The sequence below is a fragment of the Camelina sativa genome, chromosome 10 (genome assembly GCF_030686135.1).
Source record: "Camelina sativa cultivar CO46 ecotype springtype chromosome 10, ASM3068613v1".
NCBI classification, from domain to species: Eukaryota; Viridiplantae; Streptophyta; class Magnoliopsida; order Brassicales; family Brassicaceae; genus Camelina; species Camelina sativa.
The window spans coordinates 21573242-21590907 of record NC_141889.1 but is presented as its reverse complement, the minus strand read 5'-3'; the positions used below and the strand labels follow the sequence as shown (position 1 = coordinate 21590907).

At 36.6% G+C, this 17666-nt stretch overlaps 1 protein-coding gene across 2 annotated transcripts; it reads right to left on the bottom strand.

The window, feature by feature from the left end:
- Window positions 1-14830: 14830 nt before the first annotated feature.
- On the bottom strand, window positions 14831-16931 carry LOC104719372 (uncharacterized). Of its 2 annotated transcripts, none has more exons than XM_010437287.2 (4): window positions 16835-16931; window positions 16110-16165; window positions 15716-16012; window positions 14831-15631 (listed from the first exon to the last, which is right to left on the bottom strand). In XM_010437287.2, the coding sequence occupies exons 1-4, from the start codon at window positions 16896-16898 to the stop codon at window positions 15011-15013; spliced, it is 1038 nt and encodes a 345-aa protein (XP_010435589.1). In that variant the 5' UTR covers window positions 16899-16931; the 3' UTR covers window positions 14831-15010. The 2 variants fall into 2 exon arrangements, with proteins under 2 accessions (XP_010435589.1, XP_087326458.1); XM_087470332.1 differs by having other exon boundaries at window positions 15716-15774; window positions 16835-16927.
- Between the last annotated feature and the right edge of the window lie 735 nt (window positions 16932-17666).

Below are 17666 nucleotides of genomic sequence, written 5' to 3'. Positions count from 1 at the left end.
ACAATATTTATGAGGGTTAAGGAATATTATATCTCTAGTTTTTGATTAGTATTTAGTTTTGGAAAATAGCCGTCAAAGATCAGATATATATAAAAAAGTGTGTCCTTGCGAGGATATCCGATAAAATTGGAATGATAAAGAAAAAGAAAATACATGTAACATCATGAAAAGGAAACTGTGATATTAATAAGTAATATAATAAAAAAGTAATAATACTCGATCAGTGCATTATTAAGAGAGAATAGTATGATTATTCCGTGTTATGATTTAAATACATATCTTGTATAAATAAAAAGGATTAAAATAATTTTTCTAAATAAAAGGAGTTTACAAAGATTTTTTATATGCATAAAAGAGTCTAAAAAGAAATTTGTGATAAAATGATGTAAAAGTAATATGTTTAATCAAATTAAATAAACCAAAATTTACAATTTTTTGATATACTAGGTAATGTCTCGCGCATATGCGCGAGTTGTTGTATTAGTTATGTTAATTCATTTTAGTTTATGTAATAATCATAAAACTATTAGAATTTTATGAGAAGATTTTTTAATAATTTTTTTTTAAATGGTATTTCTGAAAAATGAGATTGAAAATGATGTATTTTTGAAATTCTCCCTAAAAATGCATATATAACAAACAAATTTTGTAAATGTCAATATTAAACTTTATCAATTCAAATCACACAATATCAAAATATATCACTTATTTAGACTATTGTTAATGATAAAAATTATAAATTTACTATGATATTCAAAATTTACCTAACATTTTATAATTAAATTCCAAAATTATTTTTTAGGGAAAATTAAATTTATTATCTATAAAATCATATGAAATGCAATAAAAACATCCCAAAGATTAATTTATTTTTAACCTTTTTTATATTCACCTTATTGCTAGGTAAAATTCTAACGATTTATTCTTTATAGTAAAATTTTGGAAATAGAATATCAAATTGTGTTTTATATAGAAAATCATTAAATTACAAATTTTTGAATTAAATAAACATTATAATGATCTTTATACAATTATATTTTGGCTCACAAGAACTAAATATAATGATTACTAATTTTTTGGAGGTAAGAGAGAGTTAAAATTTTTATTTAATAATTTGATTATAATAGTTTATTTTGTTAAAACATTTCATAATTTCAAAAATAAAATAAATATACAGGAATGAAGATGAGTTTTTCAGCTTCATTCCCTCATTGGGCTTTGATCGAAATTTAGTATTGGTTACTCTGCATCTATAATTGTTTTTTACAGCCACCAAAATTTTATTATACATATGCAATTAAAAAATAAAAAATAATCAGAAGACAAAGAAGGAAGGAAGAAATACATAAAAAAAACATTTGAACAAAATAAGATATATCTAACAAATATATAATCACAATCTTATCATGAGTTATGAACCCATGCAAGAACATAAACAAAACAAAAAAAAATTTAGAATTTGAGATATGGTGGATGATGATGTGAGAATGGTTATTAAAAGGATTTCAAGGGATGGAAGTTACATTTCTAAAATAATTTATTATACATATGTAATTGAAAATTAAAAATAATAAAAAGACAAAGAAGGAAGGAAGAAATACATAAAAACAAAGAAATAAATTTTGAACAAAATAAGATAAATCTAATAAAATATATAATCACACTCTTACCATGAGTTTTAAACCCAAGCAAGAACATAAACAAAACAAAAAAAAAATATTTAGAATTTGAGATATAGTTGATGTTGATGTGAGAATGCTTATTTATAGGATTTCAAAGGATAGAAGTTACATTTCTAAAATAATTTATTACACATATGTAATTTAAAATTAAATAATAAGAAGACAGAGAAGGAAGGAAGAAATACATAAAAAAAGAATGAACAAAGTATATAATCACACTCTTACCATGGGTTTTGAACTCATGCAAGAACATAAACAAAACAAAGAAAATATTTAGAATTTGAGATATGGTGGATGATGATGTGAGAATGGTTATTTATAAGATTTCAAGGGATGAAAGTTACATTTCTAAAATAATTTAATTAGAGGAGTTACAGTTATAATTTAGAGATAATTTATAGTGTGTTTGAATGAAAAGGAATGGAAAATAGTCAATTCATATTTATGTAATTTCAGTTACAATTTAGTAGTAAAGTGTGAATTTAAAGTATAGATTAATGTATATAATTATATTTTTACTTAATTAAAAATAAATATTATTTTTTAGAAATTAAATGCTAAATGGACCAAAGAGAGAGTGAATAATTTTTTTTACAGCCACCAAAAATTTATAATACATATGTAATTGAAAATTAAAAATATAAAAAGACAAATAAAGAAGGAAGAAATACTTAAAAACTAAGAAATAAATTTGAACAAAATATAAGATTAAAAATAATAAGAATACAAAGAAGGAAGGAAAAAATACATAAAAACAAAGAAATAAAATTGTACAAATTATATAATCACATTCTTACTATGAGTTTTGAACCCATACAAGAGCATAAACAAAACAAAGAAAATATTTAGGATTATAGATATGGTGGATGATGATGTGAGAATGATTATTTATGGGATTCCAAGGGTTGAAAGTTACATTTCTAATATAATTTAATTAGAGGAGTTACAATTATAATTTATAGTGTGTTGGAATGAAATGAATGGTCAAATAAAATAGTCAATTCATAATTTATGTAATTTCAGTTACAATTTAGTAATAAAATGTGGATTTAAAGTATATATTAATGTACATTATTACATTTTTATTTAATTTAAAATAATAATTAATTTTAAAAAACTTAAATGCTAAATGGACCAATAAAGAGAGAGTGAAACCTTACTTTTATATTTATGATTAAGGAATGTAGACTAAACCAAATAATATTTTCCATTTGATGGATGTTGAAAAGAGACTTCATTTCTATATTGTGAGTCAATTATCTTCTAATTTGTGAGTCAATATCTTCATTTTCTGATACACACCAACATATGCATATCTGAGCTTAGGTTCCACTTTACTCCTTGTGCAAGAATCTGCTTATCCACTAGGTAGACGAGCAGAGATATGAGTCTCAAAAAGTGCTAAGAAACAAACTTTATAATACGGCCAATATTAATCATCATTCCTCATAATCAAGCTAACTCTTATAAATTTGTCTTAATACAAATTTTAAATTTACACTCAAAACTTCATCAAATCTTATTTTCATGCATGGTATCCATTGATCGTTGATATCTTTCAGCAATACTCCATATAGTTTTATCATTACCAACTCCTAAAAACATTCTAAACAAAGTTTCAAATGTTCTTTGATTCATCCTTAGGATGTCATAACATTGTTGATCAACAATGCATGAACTACATAACATGACATTATCTTATACCTCAATTTTGTATTGTGGATCAACCTCTCGGTACTAAGCATTCTAACAATTCAACATCATCATCGTGATCCAACATCTATTTAAGCATCTGTAAAACAAAAGATATCCAAAAACTACATAAGAATTTATTGGAAAAAAAATCATAAACCAAATATATGTAAAAAATATTCAAGTCATAATATTTCATAACCATGCACAAAAATTCAAATTACAATATTTATAATAAAAACTAACATAAAGTCATAGACCAAATATACATAACAAAATGAAAATCAAACAACTGATATATAAACAAAAGCTCATTTGAGCTTAATATTTCATTTTGAGCTTATGAAATATTATAATATTATAATTTGAACTTAAAATTTGTACCAAGGCGCATTGTATTATTATGTAAACAATTTTCTTCCCAATTGGCTTATTTAAACTGATATGTTTCCAATTGTTGATAAAAAAATTATATATATAAACAAAAGCGTAAGTTTTTAACAAATGGAGACTAGTTGTGAATTGTGATGGCCTAATGACGAAAATGGCAAAGCCATTACACATGACATAACTTAATTCATGTACGATACAAACTTTAATACGAAGAATGTATAACTTAAATTTATTTTAGATTTTCCAAATGTACATTTGGATCGTTTATATATGTTAGAGTGCTCCTTTTGGTCTTTATCAGAAAACAAGACATGAATTCAAGTTTTTTTTTTAAATCATTAGATTTTCTAACCTATCCTTTTCTTTTTAATTTTAATATAGTAATATACTCTCTTTATACCATTTTTTAAAATATTTTTGATTTTCCTTTCTTTCATTTTACTAAATTTCTTGTAGAATTTTGAAAATTTTAAATATATTTAGTATTTTGTTATCAGTTAATTTTCTATGATTGTATGATTGGTTTATACTTTTATGAAGAAAAAGTTATATGTGTATTTTTATCCAAAGCATCTTATCAAATAAGACAAAGAGAACAAAATTTTCACTTTAGGACTGCAAATTTTAAATAAGGTCGATAATTGATATGTAATTATAAACATGTGAATTATTATTGTGCATCTAATATGCATATGTTCCATCAATTCATCTTCTTTTGTCTTATACATTCACCAACTTTACAACACATACAATAAAATTAACGATTTAACATAAAACATGACATAAAATTTGTTTTATAACACACTAATTTACAGTAGTTTATTCGAACTCTATTTCAAGATATATTTGCTTACAACGCTGGATCATTTGACACAATTCTACCAACAATTTACAGGAATTAACATGTTATAGATATATAACCAAATGAATGTAATGTAAAAGTAAATTTTATCAACCAATAAACCAAGGAGATTTTACTTCCATCTATTTTATTTTAAATTCCTAAACCTTGTATAAAACTATTATGTTTTGGTCAACCAATACACCAAATGGCTCAGCTTCATATGTATTCCATTATAAATGCTAGATTGGTGGAATGCTTATACCTTAAAAATATCTTATATTTCATAATTTATAACAAAAGTACCGATACACACAAACGTCCTATTTCAGAATATTCTTGTATTTTTCTGATGAAAATGCACACTTGGCGGTTATTGCGAATGAAGATCGGAAGAGAATCTTCTACCATTAATTTCATCCTTAGAAGTTCATAGCTGAGTGAAATCTCATTAACTAGACCATCAAGTCCGAAATCTTCAAAAACAGTCTTAACTAAATCCTTGTATGTTATATTCTCAGCACAAAGTGATCCACCTTTGTTTGTATCGATGAAAAATCTCTAATGAAGTTTGTCATTAATTAAGTTTCCACTCACCAAAAATAGAGTATATCTCCACCGTACTAACACTATACCTATAGTTACATACACAACTTAGACAAATCTTCAAAAACATCATAGCACCAACCATAATTCATATGTATAACACATCAAAATTGATGTTTTACTCTCTATTCTCTATTCACTTAGACAATATCAATGCTATTCTTTAGTTAATCAAACATAAAAACTTACAATTACATCAGAGATGAATATCTTGAATTTTGTGGATGGTACATTCTTGAAAAAACACAACGCTACAATCAAGCCAACGCAAAACCAAAATCACAAAAAAATAAGAGTACAGAATCTATTAATTTCTCTATATAGAGCCATAAGTCACAATTTCTTCTGCATTTCAAAGAACCCGACAATTTCTGTAACGCCCGCGAACCAAAACTCTGCGTTTTGGGGGTGGGTGTCGATCGACACTCATGATGGTGTTGTCCGACACCACTTATTTCTGGTTTGACCAGATTGATTTAATTATCGATTTGGACCGGTTTGGTTTAAGGAAACCATTGGACCAAGGTTTAAAAAGGAGAAAACGACCTAGGGTCGTGTTTTTGTTGTCTCACGCCGCTTTGAGAGAAGACAAAAGAGAGAAAACTGTTCTTGAGGTTCTAGAGGGAGATTGTGAGATTTTAAGGCTTTGTGGGTGAGATCTTGTTGTGGGAGTGAGGATTCAAGGCTAGGAACGTGTGGGAAGCTTGCTGGGAGTGTGGATTCGTTCATTGTTGGTCAGAAACTTCCTGCAAAGAGGTGAGTGCATGACCATGGCTAATCTAAGCCCTTGATTTCCTTGTTCTTGCTTGTTTGTTGTTGTTTTGTGTATTTTCTTGTTGGGGACTGGTTGCTACAGGTTCCTAAAGAGGATTCCGGCATGGGTTTTGAGTATTGGACGATTTGGGAGAGGTTGAGAATTGAGATCCGACTCTCGGCTTCGAGCGGATCGCAGTTGCAGGTGTAGTGTCGATCGACACCACTTGGTGTCAGTCGACACCAGCAAGATGGCATCGATCGACACTGTGGGGTAGTGTCGGTCGACACCAATGCCAATGTCGGTCGACACTAGGCTGGTGTCGTCGACACCTCCCTTCCAGCGAGACGATGTTCGTTTTCCTGGTTTGTGTGTTTTGTTTGTTGATTGTTTGGAACATTGGAATCATTTTTGCTTGTGTGTATAGCCCAGTAGATGGGAGGATTGCCTCACTGAGTATTTATCAAATACTCCAGCATCTCAATTTGTGTTTGTGGTGCAGGTAAAGGCAAAGTGTGATCATGGAATCAAGGCGATGAAGAGGAGGATGTTCTAGGGTCTCGCTTGTTTGTTGTCTGGCTTTTGTTAGATTGCTAGAGTTGAGTCCTAGGATGTTGTTTAGGATTGCTGGTTGCTGGTTTATGTTGATTGGATCCTTAGTTTATGGTTTTGGAATTAATACGGTTTTATTGATATTGGTTATTGGTTTGTTGGTTATTTATTGGTATTTGTTATTCCGCTGTTGTTTGGGATTGTGGTTAGGTGGCTAGTGGGTATGGGACAACTAGTCGTATTTTATTTGTTATTATTTATTATTTAAAAAAAAATAATAAAAAAAATGGGTCAGGTCGTTTCAGTTTCGTATCAGAGCCCTTACGGTTCTAGGTTTGGGTTCACTAGGTTTCTGTTGTGATGTTTGAGATTGCATGTCTTGATTGATTATGTGAGTTAGTCAATTGTGTGTGGCATGAAGTCCTAGAACATCTTCTTCTAGCCTACAATGTGATTCCATGGTGAGTTTTTGTTTATGTGTTATGTTAATTGTGTGATTAGCCTTCTGCTCATGGTAGTGCAGATGGTTAGAGAGGATGCTGTTGCTGGTCGTGGTCATGGATGCGGACGTGGTCGTGGTAGGGGCAGAGTCCTAGTGGTTAGGGAGACTGCAGACCAGAGTGTGACAGCAGAGGATGGGTGCGAGTCGCAGGGTGTCCAGGGGATTCCATGATTGTGGCCAAAGGGGGCGGTGTTGGTGATGTTAGGGCCCCGAGTGAGGGTGTCCCAGTGGGTGGAGTCCCGGGTGTCGACCTTGCGGGTTTGCTGGCACAGTTGTTAGAGCGGTTACCGCCAGTGGCACCGGCTCAGGCTCAGGTCGTGCCACCAGTGGTGGCGGTGGAGCGGTAGCCAGTGGCTGCGGATGTGGGGGTCCATTCTCGTTATATCAGCATGCTGACTGAGATGGGCCGTATTGGTACCGAGCGGTTTTCGGGAGGTACAGATCCTACCACTGCGGATGCGTGGAGGACGAGTGTGGAACGTAACTTCCATACTCTGAGATGTCCTGAGGGGTTTTGGGTGGACATTGGGGTCCACTATTTAACTGGTGATGCTCATTTGTGGTGGAGTTTTGTGGCAGCCAGGAGAGTGCAAAGGGAGATGTCTTGGGCAGACTTCATCTTGGAGTTCAACCGCAAGTATTTCCCTAGGGAGGCACTGGATAGCTCAGGGGACTCGGTCAGTGCGGGAGCTTGACTTGGAGTTCAGTCAACTTCTGAGGTACGGGGTTCGGGATATGAAGTCTGAGAAAGCTCAGATCAAGAGGTTTTTGAGGGCCCTACGTGATACTTGAGGGTTCACTGTAGGGGGCGGAGTTATGCTTCGCGTGCAGAGCTGGTTGAGACTGCAGCACATATTGAGGAGGATATCCGGGCACAGTCAGTGGCGGCTAGCCCAGCAGTTCAGCCTAGTAAGGCTCAGCACCAGGGAGGTTTTAGCAAGGGCGGCAAGCCTGCGCAGGGAACCAAGAGGAGGTGTGAGGATAGGCAGACGTCGAGTGGTGCGGGTTGCTTCAAGTGTGGGAGCAAGGATCACAAGTTTGCTAGCTGTCCCAAGAGGAGTGCCCCGTCGACAGCAGATCGTGTATGCTACTATTGCAGGGTTCCATGGCACATCAAGCCCTATTGTCCCAAGTTGCAGCCGGTAGCTTCATTAAGTCCCATGTTATATTTGATTCTGGAGCTAATCATAGCTTCATTACCCCGGAGTGTACAGAGAGTGCGGAAATCGTGGGAGATCCCGGAGAGCATGCAGGAGTTGTCAGAGTTGCTGGAGGCAAGTTCCTGTGGGTCATTGGTCGAGCGAGGGGTATTGATATTCAGATCGCGGAAGATTCTTGGCCTACCGATTTGCTTATCAGCCCAGTGGAGTTGTATGACGTTATCTTGGGGATGGACTGGTTGCATCGGCATATGGTTCATCTGGATTTTCATCGGGGTAGAGTGGAGTTTGAGCGCTCAGGAGGGAATTTGGTTTTTCAGGGGGTTAGACCGACTTCGGGGAGTCTCGTGATCTCGGCCAATCAGGCTGGGAAGATGATCGAGAAGGGCCGTGAGGCTTATTTGGTTACTATATCGATGCCAGAGTCAGTGGGGAAGTCTACGGTTAGCGGTATTCAGGTTGTGGAGGAGTTTGAGGATGTGTTCCAGTCATTGCAGGGATTACCACCTTCTCGGTCTGATCCTTTTACGATTAAACTGGAACCAAGGACGACACTGTTATCCAAGGCTCCTTACAGGATGGCTCCAACAGAGATGGTAGAGCTGAAGAAGCAGCTTGAGGATTTTTTGAGCAAGGGATTCATCCGTCCTAGTGTATCACCGTGGGGAGCGCCGGTGTTATTCGTTAAGAAGAAGGATGGGAGTTTCCGCTTGTGTATTGATTACAGAGGTCTCAACCGGGTCACTGTGAAGAAAAAGTACCCTCTTCTGAGGATCGATGAGTTGTTGGATCAGTTGAGAGGTGCTACTTGGTTCTCCAAGATAGATCTGGCGTTAGGTTATCATCATATCCCGATAGATGATGCAGATGTGAGGAAGACTGCTTTCAGGACGAGGTATGGGCATTATGAGTTTGTGGTGATGCCGTTTGGTTTGACTAACGCACCAACATTGTTTATGAGATTGATTAACAACGTGTTTCAGGAGTTTCTGGACGTGTCTGTCATCATTTTCATGGACGACATCCTGGTCTATTTTAAGAGTCCTGAAGAGCATGCAGTGCATTTGAGAGCAGTTCTGGAGAAGCTGCGTGAGCAGAAGTTGTTTGCAAAGTTGAGCAAGTGTAGTTTCTGGCAGCGTGAGATTGGTTTCCTGGTTCACATTGTGTCTGCAGATGGGGTCTCTGTAGACCCGGAGAAGATTCAGGCTATCAGGGATTGGCCTAGACCGCAAAATGCCATAGAGATCAGGAGTTTTCTTGGGTTGACATGTTACTAAAGGAGGTTTGTGCAGGGGTTTGCGAGTAGAGCACGACCTATGACTAAGTTGACAGGGAAGGATGTTCCTTTTGTTTGGTCACAGGAGTGCGAGGAGGGCTTTGCAAGCCTAAAGGATATGTTGACTACTGCTCCGTGTTGGCTTTGCCTGAGCAGGGGGAACCCTATGTGGTGTATATAGATGCATCCAGAGTTGGTTTGGGTTGTGTGTTGATGCAGCATGGGAAGGTGATTGCCTATGCTTCGCGGCAGTTGCGGAAGCATGAGGACAACAATCCTACCCATGATTTGGAGATGGGTGTTGTAGTCTTTGCCCTGAACATTTGGAGATCTTATCTTTATGGTGCAAAGGTACAGGTGTTTACAGATCATAAGAGCCTAAAGTATATATTCACTCAGCCCGAGCTGAATTTGAGGTAGAGGCGGTGGATGGAGCTAGTGGCGGATTATGATTTGGAGATAGCCTACCAACATGGTAAGGCTAACTTGGTTGCAGATGCTTTGAGTCGGAAGCAGGCGGCTTCTGCTCAGGAGCATTATATGGAGTCTCTGGTAGGAGAGATTATTGCATTGAGTTTGTATGCGGTTTCTCAGGAGCCGTAGGGTTTGATTGCAGCGGATAGGGCAGATCTGCTGAGCAAAGTGCGGTTAGCTCAGGAGAAGGATTTGGGGCTTGTGAATGCCTCAAAGGATGTTTATTCCGAGTATCAAGTTTCGGCCAATGGTACTATTCTGGTGCATGGGCGGATTTGTGTGCCTAAGGATGAGGAGTTGAGGCAGGAGATCCTGATATAGGCTCATGCGAGCATGTTCTCTATCCATCTAGGAGCGACTAAGATGTACCGTGACCTCAAGAGGTACTATCACTGGGTCGGGATAAAGAAGGATGTGGCTAGGTGGGTTGTGAGGTGCGATGTGTGTCAGCTAGTGAAGGCTGAGCATCAGGTACCATGTGGTTTGCTGAAGAGTCTTCCCATTCCAGAATGGAAGTGGGATATGATTACTATGGACTTCGTGGTTGGTTTGCCAGTGTCCAGGACGTTTGATGCTATGTGGCTTATTGTGGACCGGTTGACTAAGTCGGCACATTTTCTAGCCATTAAGAAGACTGATGGAGCAGCAGTCTTGGCTGAGAAGTATGTGAAGGAGATAGTCCGGTTTCATGGGGTGCCAGTGAGTATTGTGTCTGATAGGGATTCCAAGTTCACTTCAATGTTCTGGAGGGCATTTCAGACAGAGATGGGCACTAAGGTGCATATGAGTACGACTTATCATCCCCAGACTGATGGAAAGTCAGAGAGGATGATCCAGACGTTGAAGGATTTGCTGAGGATGTGTGTGTTGGATTGGGGTGGCCATTGGGCAGATCACTTAAGCTTGGTAGAGTTTGCTTATAACAACAGTTACCAGACGAGTATTGTCATGGCTCCTTATGAGGCTTTGTATGGGAGGCCGTGTCGTACACCGTTATGCTGGACTCAGGTGGGGGAGAGGAGCATGAACGAGGCAGATTTTGTTCAGGAGACCTCAGAGAAGATTCAGGTTCTCAAGCTGAACATGAAGGAAGCTCAGGATCGGCAGAGGAGTTATGCCGATAGGAGGAGGAGAGATCTTGAGTTTCAGGTTGGAGATAGAGTGTACCTCAAGATGGCCATGTTGCGGGGTCTGAACAGGTCATTGACTGAGAATAAGTTGAGTCCGAGGTATATGGGTCCGTTCAGAGTGATTGAGCGAGTTGGACCAGTGGCATATAGGCTGGAGTTACCTGAGGTTATGCGTTTCATAAGGTTTTCCATGTGTCTATGTTGCAAAAGTGTCTCCGTGAGGATGACCAGTTGTTGGCTAAGATCCCTGAGGATGTTCAGCCCAACATGACTTTGGAGGCAAGACCAGTGAGGGTTCTCGAGAGGAGGATCAAGGAACTTCGGAAGAAGAAGATTCCTTTGATGAGAGTCTTGTGGGACTGTGATGGTGTTGAGGAGCAGACTTGGGAGCCAGAGGCGAGGATGAAGGCAAGGTTCAAGAAGTGGTTCGAGAAGCAGGTCGCGACTTGAATTTGTCAAGCCTGGTCCTAGTCGTAGTCTGTGGCTGGAGCGGGAATGGAGTATTCCAGCCCATCTCTCTTGTTTACTCGGTCGTTTGGAGTGGTTGGTTGTGCGACTCAATAACAAGATGAGGTGGTGTTTGGGGTACAAAATTTCCGCAAGGCAGTATTTTGGAGGAAAGTTTCTTGAATTAGAAGATTCTATAAATGGAAAGTTCCGGAAGTGGAAGGTCTAAAAATGGAAGGTTTTTATGTGAGTTAGAATTCGTCCATTTTTAGCGGCAGAGAGCCTTGGAGGGGCTTTTGTAGCCTTTGTGGCGGACTGTTTAGCCATTGTGTGGCCTTTGTGGCGGGCTGTTTAGCCATTGTGTGGCCTTTGTGGCGGGCTGTTTATCCATTGTGTGGCCTTTGTGGCGGGTTGTTTAGCCATTGTGTGGCATTTGTGGCGGGCTGTTTAGCCAGAGTGCCTGTTGAGGCGGTCCTTCGGGGCAGATGGTCTTCGTGACGGTCCTTCGGGACGAGTGGCCTTGGTGGCAGTCCTGTTTAGGACATTTGTTTGGCCTTGGTGGCGGTCCTGTTTAGGACATTTGTTTGGCCTTTGTGGCGGTCCTGTTTAGGACATTTGTTTGGACTTCGTGGCGGCCCGTGGGGCAGTGAGATGATCTTTGTGTGGTCATGAGGTATTCCAGTGAGGGGATATGTGGTTGGTAGGACATTGTGTTGTCTTACGCGAGCCACGGGAAAGAAACCTGGATAGGGATAGGACTCAGACGTGTTCAGAATTGTTTGCTCGCAACTCTTGGGGGACTTCGGTTCTCCTAGTACCGCCATATTTTAAGACTTTGTGGCTTGGGAGTGTGGTTTGTATATCGACTTCGGATGACGATCTGAAGGCACGCTGTAGGGTGATGACCAGAGAGACGAATATTCGATTTTTCCTTATACATTATGGCATGTGGGTTTAGGCCCGATGATGAGCCAACATTATGGCATGCAGACTTAGGTCTGATGAAGAGCCAATAAAAACTCAAGGTTTAGGCCTATGAGAAAAGGAAAGTCCAAAAGTTGAGAGCAAATAACGCCTGGAGCGTGAGTCTATCACCTAGAGGTGACCTTTCGTATATCGGTCGGAGGAGTGCGGGCCGTGGAGTCGGTAGCACATGAGTCCTTGGCTGAGTGTTGTTCGAGATTCGAGGACGAATCTATTTTGGTGGGGGAGAGTTTTAAGGAAACCATTGGACCAAGGTTTAAAAAGGAGAAAACGACCTAGGGTCGTGTTTTTGTTGTCTCACGCCGCTTTGAGAGAAAACAAAAGAGAGAAAACTGTTCTTGAGGTACTAGAGGGAGATTGTGAGATTTTAAGGCTTTGTGGGTGAGATCTTGTTGTGGGAGTGAGGATTCAAGGCTAGGAACGTGTGGGAAGCTTGCTGGGAGTGTGGATTCGTTCATTGTTGGTCAGAAACTTCCTGCAAAGAGGTGAGTGCATGACCATGGCTAATCTAAACCCTTGATTTCCTTGTTCTTGCTTTGTGGCTTGGACGATTTGGGAGAGGTTGAGAAGCAAGATCCGACTCTCAGCTTCGAGTGGATCGCAGTTGCAGGTGTAGTGTCGGTCGACACCAATGCCAGTGTTGGTCGACACTAGGCTGGTGTCGGTCGACACCTCCCCCTTCCAGCGAGACGATGTTCGTTTTCCTGGTTTGTGTGTTTTGTTTGTTGATTGTTTGGAACATTGGAATCATTGTTGCTTGTGTGTATAGCCCAGTAGATGTGAGGATTGCCTCACTGAGTATTTATCAAATACTTATGCATATTAATTTGTGTTTGTGGTGCAGGTAAAGGCAAAGTGTGATTGTGGAATCAAGGCGATGAAGAAGAGGATGTTCTAGGGTCTCGCTTGTTTGTTGTCTGGCTTTTGTTAGATTGCTAGAGTTGAGTCCTAGGATGTTGTTTAGGATTGCTGGTTTATGTTGATTGGATCTTTAGTTTATGGTTTTGGAATTAATACGGTTTAATTGATATTGGTTGTTGGTTTGTTGGTTATTTATTGGTATTTGTTATTCTGTTGTAGTTTGGGATTGTGGTTAGGTGGCTAGTGGGTATGAGACCACTAGTCGTAGTTTATTTGTTATTATTATTATTTATTATTTTAAAAAAAAAACGGGTCAGGTTGTTTCAATTTCAAACTCTGAAATCGTGATAGGTGAAGAAGAAGAAGAAGAAGAAAGACAAATTGATGATAGCCATCGATTTAGCACATGAATGAAGTTTCACGGGATCAAAGTAATGCTTAATTAAAGCTTCAATAGAGCGATTTGAAAAATCTGAAATCAAAAATGAAGATCTCAGATTGAAAAATTCATCACAAGCTTCTTCGGAGAGAAATGTAAGAGAGATCAGGTTTGACTTTTTTGAGTTTTTTTGAAATAATAAGTATTGTTCTTTATTAATATTTCAATATTAAAAAATGCTAGATTAGGAACATTTCATCATGTCATCTACTTTTAGAACAAAAACCTAAAATAGTGTCATTTTAGGGTATTTCTCTAAAGATAACTATTAGAAAAGAACAAATATTCTTTTTGTATTGAAAAACAAGAGTATGAAGCGGAAAAAATGGGCTGATTCTTTTTTTAGTATGAAAATAAAATACTAGTGTTTTCTTATTACTTATTAAAAATTACTTGGACTTAGAAAATTCAATTTTGAAATAAACAATTGATAATAGGTCGGAGAGATCATAAGAACATTTAATATTATAACCTTATTAACATAAATATAAAATTAAATGTTATATTTTATTAATTTTGGTGTAAGTTATGTCGTCTAATTCTTCAATAAACTTTTTTTTTTTGAATTAATATTTGAGAGGTGCTCATATAAGAAAAAGTTTTAGTTTTTTAATGATAATAAATGAAAGTATAATTTTTTTATAACAATAAAATGAAAGTTGTAAAGATGTGAAATTGGCGGAAGAGGAAACTTTGAAAAGGAAGAAGAAGAAAAAGAAAAAATTCCCGACAGGGACTTGTGCATTGGATCGTGATCTTTTGAAGCATTCACGTTTTAATTTGTAAACTTTTAGATCTTTAAAAATTGGAGTGTCGTTGTTTTATCCAACACGAAGCCGTGCACTTGTTAACTTTTGTAAACCTGGTTATAAACAAATATCTTCATGGCAGTTAGTTATACGTTGGGGTCTCATTCGACTTAAACTAGCTCTATTTATGATTGTCATATTAGGAACTAAGTTACTGGTCATACTCAATAACAAATGTTAAAGTGTAACATATGTTACGTGGCTTGTCTGATTGATGAACAGAACAAATAGTTCTAGAAACCTTTTTTGGCTTAAATTGTAATATCTACAACACTACAAGTAAAAACTACATTTGTTTTCCCAAAATAATTTTACTACTACATAATAGTTCAAATATAATGCTAACACTTTGGTCATCTGAAAGACAAAGAGAAACTAGATTTTACAAAACCGATAACACTTGTGAAGTCATGCATCCCTGCTTTCACCAGTTGCAAACTCCAAGTAGAGAATTTTGTTTTCATCATCTTCATAAAATAAAAAAGTCTCACGATTGGCTATATCTTGCTTGAGATGTTGAATTGATGCTTTATATAAGGGAGACCACATTCTTATACCAGGCAGAGAGTGTAGACCCTTCATAGCTCGAAGCTGACTACAACTAATCTCAGGGTGGCTCTCTATTAGTTGGTTCCAGTGGGCAAGAATCTTATCTCGTGACTGACCACTATCCCTAATCACTTCTGCTACAATTTCTTCTGATTGTACAGACCTTAATCTTTTTTTACTACCCCTTGACCTACTTGAAGATGAGGGACCATTACCAACATTGGAATATGAGGGTCCATTACCAATATTTCTAGAAGGGATTTGCCTTGATTCAGCATCATCATCATCAGAATCAGCATCTTGAGTAGGAGGGTTTTGGCTTGATTCAACATCAACACCAAGATCATCATCTTGATGCTCTTCACCTTGCTGAGCAGTCGAACCCTCAGCTCCACTGATATGAACTGTACCAAAGAGTTTTTCCATCAAATCCACATTTGCCACTGGTTTATTTCTTATTTTCCTTGCCCCAGACCATTCCTAAAAGCAAAAAAAATAAAATAAAGAAAACTCAGAAACTATAGAAGAAGCTTAAAGTGAGAACCACCACAAAAGAATCTCTACCTTACACCGCTCGTTCCACCAGTCGTCAGACATGTTTATACTCCCATTTGAATGATAACCTAGTCCAGTTCTGTTGTGAGTAAGTTTTCTGAAAGATTTGTACTGCTTCTTGCAAGTAGTAAATTTGATCCCAAATTTTTTCCAAGGATGTCTTTCCCCATATGCCTCATAAAACTTATCTATGATTGATTGTCTCCCAGCATCGTTCAAGTTCTGTTTCCTTATATTTCCTTTAAGCTTCTCATCAATTCTTAGTTGGAGATAGAAACGGGTTTGCTCATCACTCCACGCAAGATTCTTAGCTCATACAAACATATGTATTTAAAAATAAATCAATCTAAATTACAGATATGCATTCACTAAAATATGAGTTTAGAGAGGAACAGAAACTCACATCACTGCCATGGATAGTTGTCATTGTGTTTCTCTGCCTTGAACAAGTTCTATGTCCTACACATAAAAAAATATGATCATCAAGCCATAGATACAAACAACATGCTCCAGGAAAAAAAGAAACAGAAAAATCACCAAGCTAAGCAAGGATGATACATGAATCTTCAACATATTAGTACTAAACATAACCCATATACACATTCAAATATTCAAAATTATTATCAATATTTTACTCCATAGAAAAGCATACACATTTTACAAAAGCAACCACAACTTTGACAATATTATAGGCTTCACAATTTGAAGAACATATGATGACACAAACCTGCAAGTTAAACTCTTCACAATAACACAATTCTTTTTTTCGTATAAACCCATGATCAAACCAACCTACTGATTCTCTGAAGCATTTCATCAAACACTTGGTTGGCATCAACAATTGCAAGCTCATCAAAACCACTCAACTGTTAATTCCTAAACCACTTGTAAATTATTCAAATTGGAACTAATTTCAAAACTCAGAAGAAGTATTTAAACCATAATTCTCAAATCATTACAGTAAGAACAAAACGAGTGAAAAATTTGGAGAAACCCACCCCAGCTGAAATCAAAGGAAAGCAAATAAATGCAGAATCAAAAATTAAAGTATAACAACGAACAGAGTTCTATGCAAACACCAACCAAATTAATACGATGGAAAACAAAAATCGATGAGAGAGAACTTACCAGGAGGAGCCGATATAGAGAGACAAAAGTCAAAAACGAAGTCGACGAGAGAACAAGTAAGCATGATCAACCAATATCTAACCGTAACCGTACGACGGACCATAACCAAACTGTTTCTAGATCATAACCGGACCTAACCGTATAAAACGGTTAATAAATTAGTTAATCGTAAAAATAAATTAGTTATGGTTAACCGTAAAAATAAATAAACTGTTAACCGTAAAAATAAATTAGTTATGGTTAGAAAACATCAACCGTAACCGTAATCGTATTAAAACCGTTACTGTTAGTTAAACATCAACTGCGGGTAAACGTATGATTAAAATTTAGAATCAATTATGAGAAAACCATTTTTTGTAGTGGTCTTTGTTGATTTTACCATTTTTTTAATAGTTTATAAATTTTACCACTATGTAAGTTATAAAATTTTTATTTAATATCTGTTTTATTTGTTATGTTTGGGTTTAGTCGGTTTTATTTATTTTTAGGGTTTAGTATTTGATATTAAATAAGTATTGTATTAAAAAAAAAAACTGAAAATACTTATTTTTTTTCTTCTCAAAAGTGGTAAAATCCACAAATTATTCAAAAAATGGTATATCCAAAAGATTTCTTCAAAAAACAGGCATTTTTAACAAGAATTCCTAAATTTTAAAAAGTATAATTATAAGAAAAATAACTAGATTTCATCAATATTGTAATCATCAAATAACTGTAAATGTATATAACCGTAACTGTTTTAACCAACCGCGATTACCGTAACAATGGTCATGTCTAAAGAACAAACATTGAAAGAAGTTTTTGGTTTGATGTAATCCTTTGATTTCATTAA

Excerpts from the sequence above, each read along its gene's own strand:
- LOC104719372 (XM_010437287.2), bottom strand. The coding sequence starts at position 16,898 with ATGCTTACTTGTTCTCTCGTCGACTTCGTTTTTGACTTTTGTCTCTCT. Across the intron at positions 16,013-16,109 it reads CAACTATCCATGGCAGTGAT|AATCTTGCGTGGAGTGATGA; the intron begins GTGAGTTTCTGT and ends GTATGAGCTAAG. Across the intron at positions 15,632-15,715 it reads GGTGGAACGAGCGGTGTAAG|GAATGGTCTGGGGCAAGGAA; the intron begins GTAGAGATTCTT and ends TTTTGCTTTTAG.